Below are 21,720 nucleotides of genomic sequence, written 5' to 3' on the forward strand. Positions count from 1 at the left end.
TAACACTGGTACTACACACCGGTGGACTGCACGTTGTTGCTTCGGAGCAAAAACAGGAAGTGGAGGTGAGTTTTCAGAAATATGTCCGAGTAGAAACCACACTGCCTCATGACGGTTCCCTTCCTCTCCAAAGTTATTCTGTGGTTAAACAATTTAAGAAAAGGTATTATTTATAGAATTGGTAAATTTAGTATTAATCTCATGCACTTTCATTAGAAAAAGCTAGAAGTTTTACAGTTCAATACAGTTGGCAGTAGCAAGCTACCACTAAACATAAGCTAGCTAATTGACAGTTAATTACTCTTGAACGTTACGCTAACGTTAGCGTTTTTTGACTCTCTGCCGCCGTTTTAAAAGAGCATTTTCTTAATTCTCCTTGCTTTTACTTGTTATTTTAATTACCGGACGTTTTGTAATTATTGTCATTATTATTATTCTGTTTTCTGTATGACTTTCTTGCCTATATATATTTTCTTTATATATCTTTGAAATAAATTTAATCCAATCCAAATTATTATTATTACTTGTTCTTATTACCTGTGGGTTATATTACTTGTTGTTCTTTTTACCTGTGGGTTTTATTACTTGTTTTATGCTCATGTTTTTATCCTGTGGAACTTTGAGATTTGCAATATATCGCTAGCACCCAATACCGAGTACCAATATGAGTACTTAATATCATTAGTTCTCATAATGACTTTGAAAGCATGTTTTATTCTCATCAGACCTTCCTCATTTACTGTAATAAAGTAAATAGACACAATGATGCAACTGCAACTGTTGCTGACATTTTAACAGTCCACTTTGTTTCACTTTACAAACAAACATGACACTGCTACACATTTGTCTTTCGTGTAGCCAACAACACATTCAGTGGATTTCAGTATAACACAAAATACCACATATACTAGCCATATATTAGTACCGTCTGTGAGGACTAAGCCTTTTTCTGAAAAGTGAAATTGCTTCCTTCTCCGCCTACCCGCTAACTAACAGGAGGCTAACGTCAAGCTGTAAAGTGGTATTGGGTGCGCTTGTTTCTGTGTAGTGTTACGAGTACGAGTATCCGCCCCATATCCGATACCGGTATCGGTATCGGTGCATCCCTACTTTAAATGTAAAATGCGTTATTAATAATATGTATTGTTATTATTATTATTACTACATTTCAAACTAAATGTCAATGCATTCTTTTGGAACGAATTGATTATAATGAGTTTAACTCAGTCATAAGGACACGATTATCTTACAAAAAAGCAAGAAATGAGGATATCGGAAATTCAAACTATGCTAATCCAAACTGGCATAAGGCAGTAATGTTACACATATGAGAAACTGCTCCATGTTTAATTGAGGCTACAGGTTGAGGTTTTAAAAAAAAATGTGACCATGTGTTAAAGCGTAGGCTTCCGTCTAAATGTAAATTATGTAAATTGTAAAATAATTTTGTTAAATTACGAAGTGACAGTTAAAGTTTCAAATTGAAAGTCAACCATTTTCTGTAACGTAACTTGTTTCTCTTTTTCTAGTAAAAAAATACAATCTATATCCAACTTGAATCTGCACATTGTTTCAGGTGTTTCATTTGACATGGGTTTATTCTGTGTAATATCCTAGTAACCTAACTTGTTATACTTGCTGAAATCACCTGGAGTGATGTAATAGCTGCCTGTGATCCTAGAGGACAGAGAGCTGTCAGTCCGTCTCAGGTGGAGCTGCTGCTCCGACTCACAGAGGGACTGAAACAGAAGGTCATGAGGATAACGTGAAGGTAAGAATGCCTGCTTTGTTATGGTGTTCTTTTCATTTCGTGGTTTCTTTTATTTTGCTAAATGTAGCGAGAACAGAAGAAAAATGTTAATATGATTGTATGACACTCTGACTTTGTGCAAACAAAATAGATGAAACTTAATTCCTCTCGATCTTAATGTAAAAATGAAAAAGTCAGCCTTAAATATAAGTCTGTGTTCTCTTTTATATCATGTTATTGATGATAGAGTTCATCTTACTGTTTGTTTGCTTTGGGTAACAGTCTAACTGGTGCAAAAGCCTGTTCTCATGGGGAGGATTTTGACTGGATGTCTCCATGTGAAGCACTGGGAATCATGACTGACTTGTGGTTAATATCTGTCCCTTTGGACAAGACCAGTTTAACCAGTGTGGATAAACTGAAGCGCACCTTAGCCAAAACCAACCTCGCCTCCTGCCACAGGTTCACCATTCCAGAGCTTAAGGTAAGATTGTGCATCAACTGTCTTTATAAAGAAGAGCCTGAGGGAAAGCAGAGTAAACAAAGTAAATGTTTACATAAGGACCAGATAAGAATGGTTTTCACATCGAAACAAAGAAGAAGAAGAGTTGTAAGTGTATGTTAGTTCTGTGTTTGTACAGTATAGTGCAGCTGAGGAGGCTGATGGTGTTTGGTGTCCTTCTCTGGTGAAGGTATACGGGCTCAGGTTGCTCTCTACAGTTTGAGGCAAAATTTCCATCTGACCCATTTCACTCAACGTGATCCATGCTCACCTGCTCACAGTTTAACTGCGGTTTTTCCATTCTTTCGTTTTCTAAACATAAAGACCCTTAAATGGGGCACTGAATGTGATATGTTGGCTTCTCCAGGCTTCCCTTTAAAAGCCAGTTCATGCAGAAGTGTTGCTTGTGTGATCTGAGCACTCTGTGATGTCAAATCGATGATACAGTAACACTAACTGTGCTGTCTATGCTGTGACCTCAGGTGGGAATACTGGACAGTCTGCTCAGCGTGTCAGATGATCTCTCCAAGCTTGACACACTGACTGAGAGGTAACAAAAAAGTCTGAGAATGATGAACCAAATTGAATATGTTGCTCATGCTCTGCTGATGCACATGAAACTTGTTTGTCTCAATAGTAAGCGCTTGTTTGTAGCTTAACATCCAGCCTTGTCCTTAAATAAGACTTGTAACTGTGAGCTTGTGCGCGGTCTGTGGCATGATTAATTGATGGTCAGGGGCCGCTGACGGTTAGTTTTCCCTTCTGATTTTAAATTCATTGTTGGTGTACCTGAGCTGGAGTGCTGTAAGGGGGATGTAAAAGCTTGTTTGCAACATCAGAATTGGACGAACCAGGCAAAGGTCACCTTGTAATTCAGTTAATCCTTGTTTGTATTATCCATCTCTTTTCCACTAGAGGCTTTTTCTTGGATAAAATAAATCCTTTTGTTCCACATTGATAGTTGTTGGCCTCACTGTCAACATTGAATTTGCAGAAAATACATTAATAGGATAGAAGTCTGCAGAAATTATAACTTAATACATAATATGTAAAATATATGAAAGTGATGATAATTTATTTCCTGTTGCCTGGTCAGCGTGATTAAAAAAACGCATCAGTGTATGAGGGAGGTGATGGAGCAGTCTGATGACAAAGTGCTGGAAAACGCCTTAGCCAATGGAGGTGAGTCACACACATATACACACACACACACACACACCTACACACACACACACACACACACACACACCCATACATACTTGCTGAGGGTGTTAATTACAACGTATAGAAACTCATTCAGTAAGTGCATGGAAGCCTCGGCTACACAGTCATTGCATAGAGACTAAGCGCTACTTAAAGATAGCTCCATATGCACGTGTGAACCCAAACATCCACTCCCACACACACATTCAGAGAAACACTTTACTTTGCATTAAGGATAGTTACATAGTTCACAAACCAGGCTAACCATCTTCTCTAATAACTTTTTCCCCATCAGACCACGGCACGACTCAGAGAGCCGTCCTGTCGCCCCTGAAAGCGTACCTCAAGTCTCTGAGGGGTATTTTATCTGCTGGCAGTTTGCTCTTTGAGCTGGAGTGCGATGCTGTGTATCATAGTCATAGGGTGTGCATTTGTTACATGCATGTGCTTGCCAGTGCTGCACCATTAATCTGAATATTAACGAATACTGAGGAATGGCAAAGTACAATATCGCGGAAGCTCTTCTTTTTGACCATGAAGGTGACATTTGTAAAAACTATGTGGTCTAATACGGTGCCGTACAAGTGAAGAGATGTCCGAGCCAACAAAATGTTTTCAGGATGTAAGAAACCATGTTTGTTTTATCAGGTTGTCATGATTTTCCCATAAAAAATACAAATATTGATGCAAAAAGATAATCCTGACCACTAATCCTGAAGCACATCGCAATTGCAATTTATGTCAAAATAAATGCAATATGATTTTTTGCCTGTGTTGTGCATCGCTGGTTTCTGCCCCAGTGTTTTTTGAGCAACACTAATCTAGTGTGTGTTTGTGTGTGTTTGCAATTGTGCAATTTAGCTGTGTATAGTAAGTTTATGACTTCCTGTCTGTGTTTGTTTCTCAGTGGATCTGATGAGCTACGTGACCAGGTTTCAGTGGGACAAAGCCAAGTATCCCACAGCTCTGCCTCTGTCCAGCCTGACAGACATCATCAGCAAGGTACAAACATGCAAATATGAGTTTTCATATTCAGATATATTGATGCAGCGGCTATTAGAGCCCAACACACGCAATTTATAAAAACACATGCAAATAGACAAAACCCAAGCCCAGGTGGAGATAACCCGATGACATCATTAGGGGTGCTTTTTATATTATGGAAAACTATTTCAGAGTGCATTGAACATTTGTTTACATGGCCTGAGTGGTACTCAGGCAGAGGCAGATACCATAGAAGAAGAACTCTGCATGGCTATAAAGATGAACAACGGACTTGGCGGAGGGTTATAATGTTGTCGGCAATGTTGTGGTGACATGATTCCACTGCACGTCACCTAGTATAGCAACGTTGCAGTTGCAAAAAGCTGCCCGTGGTAATTCAGCATAAAGTGGAGTGGATCGAGGGCGGGCAGTGAAATTTAGGCACAACTATAAAAATAACTGATCTCACCTACGACCCATCGTCCACACCAAAGAGCCGTTCAAAAGAATCGGATCGTTCACGACAACACAACAGTAGCAGTTTGGGGATTCCGTGCCTTGCTCAAGGACGCTTCGACAGTGCTCGAGAAAGGAACTGGCACCTCTCCAGTTACAAGCCCCAATTCCATGGTTGGTCCATACCGGGGGTTGAATCGGCCTCCGGTTCCCATTCAAGTCCCTACAGACCGAGCTACCGTCTACTCAATGAGTAGTAAACTAACTTTGATGCATAAAATCACTTGAATGTCCCTTTAAAATCCAACTGTCTTCACTACTAACAAAATGAAATTATACATTTTTTGGACAAGTCAAGATTAGGTGTTTTTCTTAGTGTCTGCATGCAAGGAGTATAGATATAGAGTTATTACACGTATTGAGATTTTTTGCATGTACTTCTGATACTTACATGTCCTTTTAATCCCTGCATGTGTGCCAGGAAGTTTCCCAGATGGAGACGGAATTAAAATCCCGAGCTCTGGCGTACAACAGTGTGAAAATGAGCTTGCAAAGCCTCGAGCACAAAATACAGTGAGTGACCATATGATCCGTCATGTGTGAGTAACAAGTTAACTATTTAATGTCCAACAACAAGTCATGTCTGTCTTCTCAGTGGGACTTTACAAACTCGCAGTCTGAATGGCATAGTGAGGAAGGAAGACCTGGTGGTGTCAGAATACCTCACAACTCTGCTGGTGTTGGTCAGCAGGTCAGTGACGCATGTACACTCACAACTATTCTAACTTCTATGATTGTATAAGTGTTATATTAATCTGTAGATGTTTTTCTGTTGATGCTTTTGGCCACAGAGGGAGCTATCTGCAGTGGGAGAGGACGTATGAATCATTCTCACAGTTCGTGGTTCCTCGCTCTAGCAGGTGAGCTCTCTTTATGCACTGTTGGCTGTGGCTGCTCCACCTGATCCAGGTGCGAGTGCAAAGCTCAGAGTACCTGTTCTCAGCAGCTAAAAGGTCAGGCTCGGTAACAACAGGTGTTTCATTACTGGCAGAAAGTAAGAGTCCATGTAGCCTGGATTTACGGCACAGAAGACGAAGGAAAAAATGAACTTAATCATTATTCTTTAAATCTGGTATGAGGAGTTCCCTCGTGGAAACATCCTCAGATTTTTGAATAGGTGAGGTGTCATTTCCTGCTTTGGCACTTCAGCCTGTCGCACATCCTCTGGTGCCATTAGGTCAGCTGCGGGGTCACTGATGCCATCCAGTCGAGGCAGATGTCTGTTCAAGTCGAGTCTGGTTCTGCTCGAGGTTTTTCTGCCAATGTGCCGAATGTTGCTAAGTGCTGCTCATGGTGATTCACGTTGGGTCTCTCTCTAAATAACAAAGAGCTCTTCTCTTTCTGCCTCTTCTCCGAGCTCCTTCACTACATTACTCAGGTCTGACCCCGTCATGCCAGCACCACGTAGCAACTGTACAACTGCACTGCTGACAAAGCCCCAACATCCAACCTCCACTGGGTAAACCTTGGTTTTCCAGGCAGCCTCTTGGCACTCTGCTGCCAGTTCAAAGTATTTTAGGTGTTTCCTTTCATGGTCTGCTGTCAGGCCCTCTTCCCAGGGGATAGTAAGCTCAAGTCTCCACAGCAGACCACATGATAATGCCTGGCTGGGGGTGGCTGAATAGTTGTCGCGATCTCCCTTGGAAAGACCAGCTGCTTTTTGAGGTTACAAAATTAATTCTGTGAACCAATCATAGTCACAAGGCAGCTTTAAGGCTATCTACACCCAGTGTGAGCATCTATGGCAACTGAATATTGACCACTGCATTTGTTTGGCTTAAACTGCAAGTCTTAATATTAGTGTCATGTTAAGTGACTTAGGGGCTGGATGAGAGTTCATGTCAAGTGGGGGGTGGGGTTGGTGTCTGGTTGATGAGGCTGGCAGCAGAGGGGAAGAAACTGTTCCTGAGTCGGGAGGTTTTGGTCCTGATGGAGCGCAGCCTCTTCCAAGAGGGTAGGGTCTCAAAGAGACTGTGTCCGGGGTGAGAGGGGTCAGCCACAATCTTACCTGCTCACCTCAGGGTCCTGGAGGTATACAGGTCATGGAGAGATGGCAGATTGCAGCCCTCTCTCTGCAGAGAGGATGATACACTGCAGCTTGCCCTTGTCCTTGGCAGTAGCAGCAGCGTACCAGATGGTGATGGAGCAGGTGAGGATGGACTCAGTGATGGCGGTGTAGAAGTGCACCATCATTGTCAGGTTGAACTTCTTCAGCTGCGGCAGGAAGTACATCCTCTGCTGTCCCCTTTGGATGAGCTAGCCGATGCTCAGCTCCCACTTGAGGTCCTGGGTGATGATGGTCTCCAGGAAGCGGAAAGACTCCACAGTGGAAACAGTGGAGTCATAATTTATGGTTGTAGGTCTTGAGCATCAGCAGAGGAAGTTTAGTTCCATAATAATACAGCACAAGCTAACACTATGGAGCCATTATTTTGCATTGCACGAATAGCTTTGAGAACAAATAGGGGCGTAAATAGCTATTGCTAAATGTGTATGCTAAATGGCAACAATGATAACTCAGGGCAAGTTAAAGTGGGGCTTCCTCCTCTGATTCAAACATCTTTGACATAAAGGGCTAATTCTTGTATTTCCGCTTGATTTGTTGCCACATGTTGCAATGTGTCACTCTAACGTCCTCTCGTTGTCTTTTTTGACCGTCAGGAAGCTACACGAGGACGGAGAGGGAGGAATTTTCTCTGTTACACTTTTCAAAAGAGCCGTGTGTGAATTCAAAGCCAAAGCCCAGGAGAGCAAGTAAGCAGGATGGACTGACAGAAAGTATTCCATCAAGTCCAAGCTGTGTTATCTGTGTCAATTACCAAAGTGTAGCCTCTGATCCACACAGGTTCACCGTGCGCGAGTACAGCTTTGATGTGGAGGAGAAAAAGCAGCAGGAGATGAAGCAGCTCAGTGTTCACAGGAAGGAACAATATGTGAGTCAAACATTTTTTAATCACACGTCCACTTTGACCTTCCAGTCGTAAGTAAAGAATTCATACTTGTGACTTGTGCTTTCACACAAATGCTGAAAGAAAAATGATGCACATAACACCTTTCATTAAATTGTTTTTGTGTCTAAATCGTCTCGATTCCGGTTTGAAATGGTGTGTTTGTGTTGAAGCATGTTATTAACGCACACGCCTCCTCCACAGGGAATCTTTGTGCGGTGGCTGAAGGTGAATTTCAGTGAGGCGTTTGTTTCCTGGATTCATTTGAAAGCACTCAGGGTGTTTGTGGAATCAGTCCTCAGGTCAGTGCCGAGTGATTTTCTCTCAACACTGAAGAAAAATTGTTTTGTGATTAATTTCCCTGTGCTCTCTACGTGCGACTACAACAAATGATGATGTCTTCTGACAGGTACGGATTGCCGGTGAACTATCAGGCTCTTCTGCTGCAGACGGACAGGAAGCGGTCGAAGAAACTGAGAGAAGAGCTCTCGTCACTGTTCATGCATCTGGACCCAACAGCCACTGCCAGCAAGACAGAGGTAAGAAACCAAATCCACAAAAAATATTAACTCAGAGTCACTGAGAGAGTCATTTTTTGCACACATGTGAACACTTCAAAAGATTACTGAAATAAAACGTACTCAGACCTCTAAAGGGAGGAGGTTTGCTTCGAGTCTGTGTTGCATTGTGAATACAAAACGCTCTGGATTGCATTTATTTTTTTTAACTCAGTTTAGACAAAACCACTCCCACCTCCACATGACAAAAGCCTCTTTGGCTTCATTTCTATGGAAACTTTTCCTGCACAGTTCCTTGGATCTACAACAGCTTTGAGAATAGCTATGTGAGGCACTGGATTTAGTGAATGTTAAATTAATAACAGCACAAATGAGGCAAGTTGTTAAGGTGGTTATACACGTATCAACTTTTATATCAACGTCAACAGACAACGTAAACATCAACAAGCAACATGGTGAGACACAGGGCAAAAGGCCTATGGGCAACAAGGCTCTCTTTACTTCTCTCTTCCAGTCACAACTATGGCGTTTCCCATAGACTGTATAAAAAGATGGACGACATGACAGCTCCCTTAAAATGAAGCCAAAACATTTCGTGCTGACTGGCTGGCTCCTCCATTTTAACAGGTGGGACATGGGTCAAATTAAAAAATCAAAATACACGCCCGATAAATTTTTCTCAAACATGGTTTCTGTCATTATAGCTAGTTCTTATAATGCTGATTTATGTCCAAGTGTTCATTTTTCTGACAATCCATCCATCCATCCATTATCTTCCGCTTATCCCGGGTCGCGGTGGCAGCCTACTCAGCAAGGTGACCCAAGCGTCCCTTTCCCCAGCAACATTTTCCAGTTCCTCCTGGGGGATTCCGAGGCGTTCCCAGGCCAGACAGGATATAAAATCCCTCCAGCGAGCTCTGGGTCTGCTCCGGGGTCTCCTCCCAGTTGGACGTGCCCGGAAAACCTCCAAAGGGAGGCGCCCAGGAGGCATCCTAACCAGATGCCCGAACCACCTCAACTGGCTCCTTTCGACGCGAAGGAAAAGTGGCTCTACTCGGCCCTCCCCCCTGATCTCCGAGCTCCTGACCCTATCTCTAAGCCTGAGCGCAGACACCCTCCGAAGGAAACTCATTACGGCTGCTTGTATCCGCGATCTCATTCTTTCGGTCACTACCCAAAGCTCGTGACCATAGGTGAGGGTTGGAACGTAGATCGACTGGTAAATCGAAAGCTTTGCCTTCAGGCTCAGCTCCCTCTTCACCACCACAGTCCGGTACACCTGCATTACTGCTGATGCTGCACCGATCCGCCTGTCAATCTCACGATCCATTTTACCCTCACTCGTGAACAAGACCCCGAGAAAGACTCACTCCCCACCCGGAGGGGGCAAGCCACCGGTTTCCGGCAGAGAACCATGGCCTCAGACTTGGAGGTGCTGACTCTCATCCCAACCGTGTCACACTCGGCTGCAAACCGCCCCAATGCCTGCTGGAGGTCCCAGCTTGATGAAGCCAACAGGACAACATCATCTGCAAAAAGCAGAGATGAAATCCTGAGGTCCCCAAACTGGAAACCCTCCTCCCCCAGGCTGCACCTTGAGATCCTGTCCATGAAAATCACAAACAGCATCGGTGACAAGGGACAGCCCTGGCGGAGGCCAACACGCACTGGGAACGTGTTTGACTTTGTGCCGAGGATGCGGACACAGCTCTCACTTTGGTTATACAGTGACCGGATGGCTCGTATCAACGGCCCCGGTACCCCATACTCCCGCAGTACCCCCCACAGGACCACCCTGGGGGACACGATCATAAGCCTTCTCCAAGTCCAGAAAGCACATATAGACTGGATGAGCAAACTCCCATGCCCCCCTAAGCAGACCTGCCAGGGTAAAGAGCTGATCCACTGTTCCACGGCCAGGTCGGAATCTGCATTGTTTCTCCTGTATCCGAGGTTCCACAATCAGCCGGAACCTCCTTTCCAGCACCCTGGAATTAACTTTACCCGGGAGGCTGAGTAGTGTTATACCCCGATAGTTGGGACACACCCTCCGGTCCCCCTTTTTAATAATGGGAACCACCACCCCGGTCTGCCATTCCACAGATACTGTCCCAGACATCCACGTGACATTAAAGAGACAAGTTAATTTTTATTCTTATTTGATGCTGTCAAAATGATGATTGACAGCTCTGTTGACAAATTCGGCTCCTACAGCCAATCAGTTCCAGATGAGCAGAGCGGAGGACCCGCGAGTGGAAATGTAACTAAAACAATCACTACAGTCATTGAAGTTTCCATACCTGTGAACGTTATCCTCAGACCAACACAGAGAAGCTGTTCAGCTGTTAAACACGCCAGTTGAGGGATCCTTAATGTTTTTTCGGTAAGTTAAGTGTGTGTTTGGGTTAGCGGAAGTGGCTACGGTCGCTTCACTTGCCGATCTCTACTGCGCAGACTCTGGCTCCATATGAGGTCTCCATCGCAAGATGGCAGCGCCTATCACAGGGCCTATTTTGGCATCAATTTCTTACAATGGGAGCAGATGGAGACGCGTTGTCCATCTATATATACAGTCATTGGGCGTTACCATAGCAACTCCAAGTACGATCTGCAATTTAAGCTAGCTCAAACGATCTAATACAAAACTGCTCACGTCAATAAACCATCTCAAATGTGTTTTGAGTTTGTATTCAATTATTTTCACCTGACAGATGTTCTCCGCACCACACAGAGAAATGTTTTAATAATACAAGTTCCTTCTCCTTGGTCCACCATTGTTCAGAACATTTTTTAGGCCAGATAGATCACATGACCCAATTCTGCATGTTGACCACAAGAGGTCGCTGCTGATCTGACATTTCCAGATCAGAGGAGGTTGACCTTTGTTGACGTTGTCTGTTGATATTGATGTAAATGTACATCAATACCAACAGACAACGTCAATGTTCAATGTTGACTGTACACTTTTAGACTGACAAAGGTCAACCTCCTCTGATCTAGAAATGTCAGATCAGCAGCGAATTACATCAGAAATGTTCAAATCTCTCTGGCCTGAAAAATGTTCTGAACAATGGCGGCCATCCAAGCGTAGTGGACCGAGGAGAAGGAACGTAAACATTACTCTGGCAGGCTAAGTGAATGTGTGGAGAACATCTGTCAGGTGAAAATAATAAGAAATAAACTAAAAACACATTTGAGATGGTTTATTGTCGTAAAATTTGTCAGTGAGCAGATTTGTATTAAATTACGACGGAGTATTAGGGCCACATAAAAAAAAAGAGAATAAAAAAAAAAATTAAGATTGCGAGAATAAAGTTGCAATATTACGAGAATAATGTCGTAATAATGGAGCTGCTGTCTGGATGTCTGGGAAGTGTGCTCCTGCAATTACGTTAATCGCCATAGGTGCCGCCAAAGAGAACGAAACTGACATCTTTGAGATTATAACTTTAAGAGTATTTGACAAAGCTTCCCAAACAGCGTCCATGAAAGTCAGCGAGTGTTTATCCAGTCAGATTACATGTTCATGTCTGAGTGACAGAGAGCAGTAGCAACCATCTGCTGTCCAGCGTTCTTAAAAATAACATCCGTCTCATGCAAATGTATCCATGGCCTCACCAGACCATAGTGAGAAATGTGAAACTGCTATACCTCATGCAAATTAACTGCACTCAAATATGACCAAAATAACTCTGGTGCTTGTGAAAATAGTTTCATTTGAATGGTGTGCAGACAGTCTAGTAGTACAGAGTGTTTTCATTGCTTTTCACGCTGCTGTCTGTGTGTTTCTATCTCCCTCTGCCAAGCAGGTGAGCTTCGACATCCCAGGACTCTGTCAGCAGGAGTACTCCTCCTACATCTGCTTCCACATCAACACCAACCTGCTGGAGATCAGCTAGCAGTCAGCAGAGAGAGGACCCACAAAAAGACCAAAACAACGAGGGCCCCGTCGCGCATGCTGTGGACAGTTAAAAAGCAGTCAGGGCGGGGAACAGAAAGACCCTCAACCCAAAAATAAAACACATCTAGTGAAAAATATATCCATGAATATCTCGGTTTTCAACATTCATCATGAACTGGAAAAAACTGTCAAGCTTCCCTCGGACTGCAAATAACCTGTGAAGAGCGGATGGATGTTTTCTCCACCACAATAAGAGCAGCTCATGGACTTTTGAGATGTGCTGCACATGGAGCTGTTAAACCACTTAAGAGCTGTACTGTAAATGTTTATTTTAGTGTACAGCTGTTCTTCTCAGAAATCCTGAAGTGATCCTAGAGTAATGAAGTGGATTTCTTCTTGCACAGTTCAACAAAGTCATTCTGGTGCAATTACTTTGTGTAGGGAAAGAATATCATGACTCTATTTTTGTCTTTTTTCTTTTAACTCATATTTGATCAGGTTGCTTTTAAATGTAAAGCTATCGTTGTTGGAAGGAGAACTTAGATCCTTTATTTAATTAAAATTACTGGGACCACAGTGTAAATACACCCTATATCCACGTTTCCACTGCAGTAACTTTCCCCAGGGACTTAAATAAAGTCCTCAAGGTCCCTGCTCTGGGGAAGTACTTTCCCAGCAGGAACTTTTGGGGGGGACTTGTAGAGCTGAACATTTCTGATTGATGGAGTACATGTGTGGCGTTTTCACACATCAGCAGGTCATTTTCCAATTCTCACAAGAGTGAGCTGGAGGAACCTAAAAGCAGTGGTGGATGAAGTACCCGAAAGCTATACTTGAGTAAAAGTGCAGATATCAGACCAGAAAATGACTCAGCTATTCTAATATTACTTGAGTAAAAGCCCTTAAGTATCTGATATTTACTGAACTTAAGAAAAGTAATTTTCTCATAATAATCGTACTTAAGTATTGAAAGTAAAAGTACAAGAAAATGATGTTAATAAAAAAAGAAGTGGTCTGAATTTAGAGAATTATGAACTTTATTGTTTAGCTGTAAACCCCTTTAAAACATGGAGAAGAAGAAAAACAAGGTCTTCATAACTTAAAGGGGTGTTCTTCTTCATCACTAGAAGAACAACACCGTCACCACCTCCACCTTTCTCCGGAGTAGCTGGTGCAGACGCCGTTGCTGTCTCTGCCTCATTCATGCATCCAGTATCACCATCGAGTGGTATTCTACTCACGTAGTTGCTACTCGCGTCCGTCTGACTTAATTTAAAAATAAAACCACAGCTTTAAAATTCCTTGTTGCACGCTTGCACTTGATTTACCTTCTTCTTCTTCTTCAAGGTTTTCTGGCAGCCATGATGTTGCATCACTGCCACCTAAATCATCTTAAATCATTAGACCTCCAAATTTCTCCTGATTTAATTTTGAGTAAAGATTATTTGTGGAAATGTATCGTAAAAAAGTGGAGGGTGACAGAAATTTAAAAACCCAAGTAAAGTACAGATACTCCCAAAAAATACTTAAGTAATGTAACAAAATGCTGTTACTTTGTTACATTACACGGCGGGTTTACAGATGAAGGGGTGACATCATGGTGGCTGCTTCCACTTCTTTGATACAGTCTATGATTGAAGTACAGAAGTATTATAAATAAGGTGTGATAAAGTTTCAAAGTAAAATAACTGTTCCTGCATAAAAAATGCTCCTGTGACTGTTAATATTACATAAATTGTTGATTTGAATGCATCATTGTGTAAGTAGTATGTTGTAACTGTCTGAGGTAGAGCTTATTTTAAACAATTTTGCACATCAAAGTACTACTATATGAAGAAAAAGGTGTATTAACCCCTTTTGGGCTGCAGGGGGAGCTGTGTGAAGTCCACAAATGTCCTCACTTGATTCAGCATCAGTTGGGGCCGAAGAAATAAGTGATGTGAAGTTAGAAAGATGTGAGCTTACCAGACCTTTGTAGCTCGCTCCTCATGCAGAGCGCATGAGGCTGAAGACTTGAGTGGTCACAAGCCTAAAAGAGTAGAGTGCAAAATCTTAATCTTAAGAGCATTGGGGATCGGGCAAAAGGGGAAAAATTACAGGAAGAAGACTTTTTTTTATTTTGTATTTTGGGAATAAAGTCAAAATGATAACATAGTAAAATGTAACCTTCAGTACCGGCTCCAGGTGCAGCAAATATCCTCACAGTATAACTCTGCTTTCATAACTGATATTTTTTCAATGAGTCAATAAGCCTGACGTTGTAAACATTGTAAATTACAGTAATTAACTTTTATAATGTGGTATTTGATTTCTTAATTTAAATGCACAAAAGAGCGTTAAGCGTTGTGGGAAAATAGTTTCTTTGTGTCCTATGGTCAGTGCTGATAAATGGTGCTCTTTCAATTATTGACTGGAATGTCTTTACAACCAAACGAGCTACATATTGAATTCCCAGGCACGAGAAAAAAGACGTGTGTGTGTGTGTGTGTGTGTGTGTGTGTGTGTGTGTGTTTGAGAGAGAGAGAGAGAGAGAGAGAGAGAGAGAGAGGTGAGGAAAGGCTGGCCGCTCAAGCTGTGCCATTCAGTGCGTCAAACAGTCTTGAGAGGAACATTTACGCGCGGAAATGTTGGACAGTAAATCCGTTTAATACACTTTAGTTTTATATCATAGGACACATATTTATTCAAACAATTTGTAAGAAACAATGTGGACAGTTCCGAAGCCAAGCTATAACACTGATCCGTGCACAGAGGGGGAGATTGCTGTGAACATTGGCGGAGTCCGAGTGGTGCTCTTCGGGGACGTTTTGAACCGCTACCCGGAGAGCAGACTGGCTGAGTTGTTGGACTGTTCGACTCAGAATCATGAAGTTATCTCGTCGCTTTGCGATGACTTCGATCCGGGGAGAAAAGAGTTTTACTTTGACCGAGATCCTGATGCGTTCAAGTGCATCATCGACGTTTACTACTTTGATGAGATCCACATCAAACGCGGGATCTGCCCTATCTGTTTTATCAAGGAGATGGAGTTCTGGAAAATAGACCCAAGTGTGTTAGACGAATGCTGTAAAAGTTACTTAAGTGAGAAGGAGGAGGAGCTGAAGGAGATCGCAAACAAAGTGAAAGTCATCCTGGAGGATCTTGAGGTGGATCAGTGCATAACGCGCACCCAGCGGTGCCAGAGGTTCCTGTGGAGGTTGATGGAGAAGCCGGGTTCCTCCCTGCCGGCGCGCGTCATCGCCATCGCTTCCTTCCTCTCTGTCCTGGTGTCAGCGGTGGTGATGTGCGTAGGGACCATTCCGGAGCTCCAGGTGATGGACACAGAGGGGAAACAGGTGGAGCATCCGATCCTAGAGGCGATCGAGACCGCGTGCATGTCCTGGTTCACAGCGGAGTACCTGCTGCGTCTCGCCTCCTCTCCCAACAAGCTGCACTTTGCGCTCTCCATCATGAACATCATTGACTTTATGGCCATCATTCCTTTTTATGTGGTCCTATCACTCACCTACCTCGGCACCTCATCCATGATGGAGCTGGGTAATGTCCAGCAGGCTGTGCAGGCGCTCCGCATCATGCGTATCGCGCGTATTTTTAAGCTGGCGCGCCACTCCTCCGGGCTGCAGACTCTCACCTACGCTTTAAAGAGGAGCCTAAAAGAGCTTGGACTGCTCCTCATGTACATGGGCGTGGGGATCTTTGTGTTCTCAGCACTGGCATACACCATGGAGCAAAGCCACCCAGAGACCCTCTTCAGAAGCATCCCGCAGTCCTTCTGGTGGGCCATCATCACCATGACCACGGTGGGCTACGGGGACATCTACCCCAAAACCACGCTCGGCAAATGCAACGCAGCCGTGAGCTTTCTGTGCGGGGTGATAGCCATCGCCTTGCCCATCCACCCCATCATAAATAACTTTGTCGTATTCTACAACAAACAGAAAGTGTTGGAGACAGCGGCGAAGCACGAGGTGGAGCTGATGGAGCTGAAGTCTGGCGGGGACGCGCGCAGGAAAAGCAGGGATTAAGGTGAAGATGGGAACAGTTTCATTCTTAAATGTTAAAGACACTCTTCCAAAACTAATGCACCGAAAGAAACTGTCAAGAGTTTGACATTATGACTTCGAGACTTTTACAGACCTGCAGACACGCTGGGCAGCTCCACAGCGACACCTGTACTGCCATTAGAGTCTCTAATGTGTTGTGTTGTTTCTGTTGCTGCTTTGATGCTGCTTATTCCACGCTGAAGTTACCTCATCTATAGCTGTTGATGTTGTAAAGGCTGCTGTTATAGAACTAAAATGTGCGCATAGAGGATTATTAAAGCGTCTTTTTTGACAAGTAGAAACTTGAGTGCAAATTTTGCAGACTTGTATGTTAATGATAATCATTTAAAAAAACATCCATTTCTATTGTAGGAGAGTACAAATCAGGTTGTCAACATGTATTTATAATCAGGTGTCATTGTGTTGGGACCAAACGTATCAGATTGGGGCTAAACAGGACCAGGTGGATTTTATGTCCTGCTGACCACCAACAATTGTTCTTGTTTATTATTGTCTTTAGTCCAGAAAGTTGAACCACAGCTGCCTGCTGCACAGCTGCTTAGAATACCTCCCATCTACAGAGGGTGGAACAAATATTTAAATTAGCAACATTTTGTGTGTCTTAAAACCAAACTGTCTTATTCAAACACAAAGGCGGAAAAGTAAAACCAGCACAGACAAGCTGAAAATTTGCAGTTCCTCAAGCGTCCACTAGAGGCTGGATCCAAAAGGAACTGGATCCCCTTCATGCCCCATATTCAAATGTCCAACTTTACAGCAGAAATAAACGTGTTTACAGCCTGGTACAAAAACAGTTTTGGTCTCTGTAGCTCATTTCTCTATTCAGAGCCCCTTTCACACATGCACTGTGCTCCTAAAAGTTCCCAACATGGTCCAGGTGGGGAAGTGGTTAGCACACAGCTAGAAGTTCCTAGTTCGAATCCCAATTCAGACATAGGGCTCCTTTCTGTGTGGAGTTTGCATGTTCTGCATGCGTGGGTTCTCTTCCCCCCGCAGTCCAAAGACATGCTCGTTAGGTTCATTGGTGACTCTAAATTGCTTGTAGGTAGGAATGTGAGCGTGAAAGGTTGTCTGTCTCTTATGTGTCAGCCCTGTGGTTGACTGGTGATCAGTCCAGGGTGTAACCCCGCCTCTCGACCAGTGACAGCTGGGACAGGCTCTGGCCCCCTGCAACCCTGAACAGGATCAGCGGTATAGATAATAGATGGATGGATTATCCGGATGGACGGCATGAATTTTTCACCCTGAATTTACCTGCCAGCCTCCTAGTAAAATGTCCGCAAGAAGTCAGGGTGAACCGATGTGTGAACGCAGCAGGTAATACTCAGGAACATTCGACGTAAACCAGTGGGTGGTGTGGCGATGTTTATATCATGCGACTGGTACGGAACCAGAAGAGGGACACATAACAGGATGATTAAAAACATCTGAGGGTGAAGAAGAAGACGACAGCAGAGATGTCTGCAAACTGGAGAGACACACACACCCACACTTGAAATTTGCAGGAGTAAATATTTTAAAAGGGCTCATGAAAACTTTAAGGGGGTGAATTGTCTGTGTTGTTGGAGCCTTTTGGGGATTTCTTCATTTAAATGTCGGACAAATGTACTTACAGACCGTCTGCAGTCTGTGCTCCAGCTTTGTCTGTGAAAGAAAAATCTAGAATAATATTATTGATATGTTAGGTTTTCACGTATGTTCTTTACTTGGTTAATTATTTTTCTGAACTATTTGTCATCTTTTACGTTCAACATTTTCACAAAGTTATCCTTTCTATTCCTTACATTTTAAAACAGGCTCATTACTTTAGCTTGAATTCATTTGTGGGAATTATTAATAAAATTTGCATCGTTGCACTCAAACAATTTCAACCTAAATTGAAGGGACAGTAAGCTAACACGTACATATACAATTCCTTTGAGTTTTTCTTGGACATAACATGACAGAAACAATGAAAAAGATTTATCAAGATGTATCAGACAGGAGAAAGAAACTCATCCAGAAAGAAGAGGCGTTTAGTCAAACATGGAGCCACGTGGATGAAAGTGAAGCAGCAAACATGGCCGATGTTGTTGGAGCACATTCAGAGAAGCAAGAAATTCCTCATCCAATGATTTACACATTGGAAGAAAGTTTATGATTATTATTTTTAGTACAGGTTTTTTTTTTTTAAAGGTATAATAAGTAGGAGTTTCCTAGAAAAATAAAATATTGACCCTTCCCTCTGCATCTGTTCAGTTGTTTTGCTTTGCAATGGACGTTTTCAGGAGGGGCGCTGTTGTGGTTCCCTGAGCCAATCAAAACCTACAGGTGAGTGTGGGAGTGGTTCAAATTACTAGCTGGGCCCCATTCAGACTGGCGATCATGTCGTAAGAGTTGGCCTTCTTTGTTGGACAGGTCGGTGCCTCAAACCAGGTAGGACAGGCTAACCGGCGGTTAGCATGCCAGCGCGAAGCTAACCAGCAGTTAGCATGCTAGCGCAAAGGTAACCAAGATGCTGTCGGTGTTAGCTCGGCGAGGTAGGCGTGTTCTCGCACAAGAGAATGAGAGTGTGCTTCTGGTGATGAAGAGCCCAGGAGGAGGGGCCCAGTTTGAATGTGTTGTTGACAAAATGCAAGAAAAAATCCGACTTATTAAACCTTTAAGTATATTTCAAGTTAGAATGATTTAAGTTTTATGATCTCCTACACATAACATGAAGTTCAGTTAGCTCCGCACTGAAAGCTAACTTCTAACTTCTTTTAACCCGAGAATCTGTGCTGCTTCTAAAGAATGTGTGTTTGTCTTCATCTACATGTTGCCGTATAAGTTTCTGTGTTTATCCATGCTTGTGCAGCGGCCTGTGAGAAACAGTCGTCCTCAGCAGGAAAACACTTCAAAGTACGGCTACACACCCACACACTAAACACTCAAAAGCGTCAGCCCCCTCCTCCTTCTTTCCTCCCCCACCACCCGCTGTTTCTCTCCGTCTCCTTCTCACTCCTTCGTCTTGCCTCCACCTCCTCATCCTCCGTCTCAGATTAGGATCTGTCACTTCACATGCTGAGCGGAGCGATCAAACGACTGATATGCAGATTTGAAGTTGTGAAAACCTTTGAGCTTCAGTTTGAAAAGAGTTTATTGCTGTCTGAAGGTAAAAAATGAGTAAATGATTGTTCATCAATACTCAAAGATGAAAGATGATGTGAGAGACGTTAACTGACAGGGACTTAGACCAAATATAGCACTTCATCTGTTATGCATCAGCAAGCATCACAGGTGACGCAGTGTGACACAGTCAGGATGAAATTATAAGGTGCTGACCTCAGTGTGTAATAACCCCTTAGAGCAGAACAGACAAACTTGAAGTGTGCAGCTATAATGTGAACCTCCATCATTCTAATGTACAGTGTATTTCTCTCTGGCGCTCTCCCACCATGTGTGACCTGTAAACAAACGCATCAAAGGCGTAAGCAGCTCTGTGTCGATACCTGACTCCCCTCTGTGTGCTTTGATGCTTCACAGGAGGATCTCCCACGATCCTCACAGTCCCAGAGATCTCTGGAGGAGGATTTAATGGTAAATAGCTTTTGATTGAACAATGGTTTAACTGGTAATTAGTCCCTTTTTTAATTAGTTCCCACTGGTCGTATTGTAGGTGAGGGTAAAGGTCATTTTTTGACAGCGAAGGATATACGTCATTATGCTGACTTTGCTTTGTACACTCAACCTACAAATCTGGCATATTACTGCTCAGTGTGTGATTTTAGACAGCATGCAGGCATTTAGCAAGTAAGGGGCTCGAGTTAGGCCAGCTGTTGGTGTCGCCTGCAATTTATTAATTCCCTCATTAACTCTTACAAAAGTGCAAAAGCCTAGATTTAAGAATAAAAAATGGATACACATTTTGAAGCACAGATGCCACTTTGATAGATAAACAGGATAGAGTGCCCTCTGCAGTGGCCAAATGTCAAAGAAAACCTGATGAAGTGCTCTTGAAGTGGCACCTTTACACACCATGTTCAGACAACAAACAGCGAGCCCTCATGGATGTACGGTGGCCGACGAAGGCAATCGCACTGCACCGGCCCAAATGGTTTCCATTAGAAGAAACAGGATGCAAATTCAGAAATGATGCAAATTAAAAAACACATGCAAAAGTCCAAAACAAATGGACCGAGTGTCTCTGGTCCATGTGCCAGTGACTGCTGTGCAATAACATGAACAAAGAAAACACACATCTCTGGGATGTTAGGATCCAAACCTGGCCAGAAAACGACTGAACTGTTGGTGTCTGGGACTGTCGTGTGTTTTTGCACAGCAGTCAGTGGTACGTATCCAACAGAGACACTCTGCTCCAGCAGCATCTAACGTTACAAAGTCTGATAAGTATTACATTTAATGTCTCGTCTCCCTCTCCCTCCCATCAATAGTAAACCTGTCACACTGAGCGCCCCCTACAGGCCTGGAGCACTTCTTTTGTGATGACTGTATTTGCGGCAGGGTTTTTTTTTTGCATGTTTTCTGGATTTGTGTGTTTCTGACTTTGCTTGTTTCTGTATTTGCAGCGTTTGATATTAATGCATTTGTTTTACATTTTTGCAGCACGTCTTTTTCCATTTGCATCACATTTCCATCGTTGCATTTGTTTTTGAATTTGCATAATTTCTGATTTCATCTGCTTCATCTAATGGACTACGTTAGGGCGGTTGCAGCACGATCGCCCTTGACAGCCACCATATGGATGCCCTATGGCAGAAGAACAATAATGCAATAATGTTCCCTTTCAATATGAACAAATGCCTGATATGGTATCAGATCGAGTTGTTGGAGGCCAGAATCAGAACTTTTCGTCTGTGTCAATAGAAAATGCTTCTATGTCTTGTCAGACAGTGTCCATGTTTTTCTGGGTTTGATTTTATTAAGTTATTATAAGGTAGGTTCAGGAAGGCTCAATAATTTCATCACCTGTGTCTCGTTAGCTCTCACACCTGTGCCTCCCTAATGCAATTACCTGTGTGTACATATATACGCCTGCCTAACCCCTTCTCCCCTTTCTTGTCTCAGTTCTCAAATCCCTCGCCCCCAGAGCCCATTCCCCTCCTCTCTCCTATCTCAACACAGGAACCACTGGGGGAGACTGAATCAAAAAGCGCGTCGAGCTGTGCCCCCACCCTGAGTGTAGACCCCCGGGTTCCTTTTTGCTCGAACTAACTCAACCACATTTGACCCCCTCCAATCGCACACAACTTCAACCCTCCAGCATAGTCCACATAAACTAGTTTAAAACAATGGCGTGTGCTTGTTAGTGAACTGACTTTTGAAAGCACAGGAACACCACATTGCTTTGGCAGC

At 43.2% G+C, this 21,720-nt stretch overlaps 2 protein-coding genes across 2 annotated transcripts; both read left to right on the top strand.

Moving 5' to 3' along the window:
• Positions 1-2,078: 2,078 nt before the first annotated feature.
• On the top strand, positions 2,079-12,320 carry atp6v1c2 (ATPase H+ transporting V1 subunit C2). Its single transcript, XM_069662226.1, has 12 exons — positions 2,079-2,234; positions 2,735-2,802; positions 3,349-3,434; positions 4,363-4,457; positions 5,377-5,468; positions 5,551-5,646; positions 5,747-5,815; positions 7,617-7,709; positions 7,801-7,888; positions 8,108-8,205; positions 8,313-8,442; positions 12,231-12,320. Exons 1-12 carry the CDS (start codon positions 2,079-2,081, stop codon positions 12,318-12,320), a joined length of 1,161 nt encoding a protein of 386 aa, XP_069518327.1.
• Positions 12,321-15,027: 2,707 nt separating this feature from the next.
• kcnf1b (potassium voltage-gated channel, subfamily F, member 1b) lies at positions 15,028-16,347 on the top strand. The gene has a single exon (XM_069662210.1). The coding sequence runs from the start codon at positions 15,028-15,030 to the stop codon at positions 16,345-16,347; it is 1,320 nt and encodes a 439-aa protein (XP_069518311.1).
• Positions 16,348-21,720: the final 5,373 nt, after the last annotated feature.

The sequence above is a fragment of the Semicossyphus pulcher genome, unplaced genomic scaffold (assembly GCF_022749685.1).
Source record: "Semicossyphus pulcher isolate SPU_LCO1_2020_fin unplaced genomic scaffold, fSemPul1.0.p SCAF_14, whole genome shotgun sequence".
In the NCBI taxonomy this organism is placed as follows: Eukaryota; Metazoa; Chordata; class Actinopteri; order Labriformes; family Labridae; genus Semicossyphus; species Semicossyphus pulcher.

Bases quoted from the DNA above. Each gene is read 5' to 3' on its own strand.
- atp6v1c2 (XM_069662226.1), top strand. From the start codon at position 2,079: ATGTCTCCATGTGAAGCACTGGGAATCATGACTGACTTGTGGTTAATA. The intron at 3,435-4,362 runs GTGAGTCACACA...TTTGTTTCTCAG, and splicing joins AAACGCCTTAGCCAATGGAG to TGGATCTGATGAGCTACGTG. The intron at 5,647-5,746 runs GTCAGTGACGCA...TTTTGGCCACAG, and splicing joins CTGCTGGTGTTGGTCAGCAG to AGGGAGCTATCTGCAGTGGG.
- kcnf1b (XM_069662210.1), top strand. From the start codon at position 15,028: ATGTGGACAGTTCCGAAGCCAAGCTATAACACTGATCCGTGCACAGAG.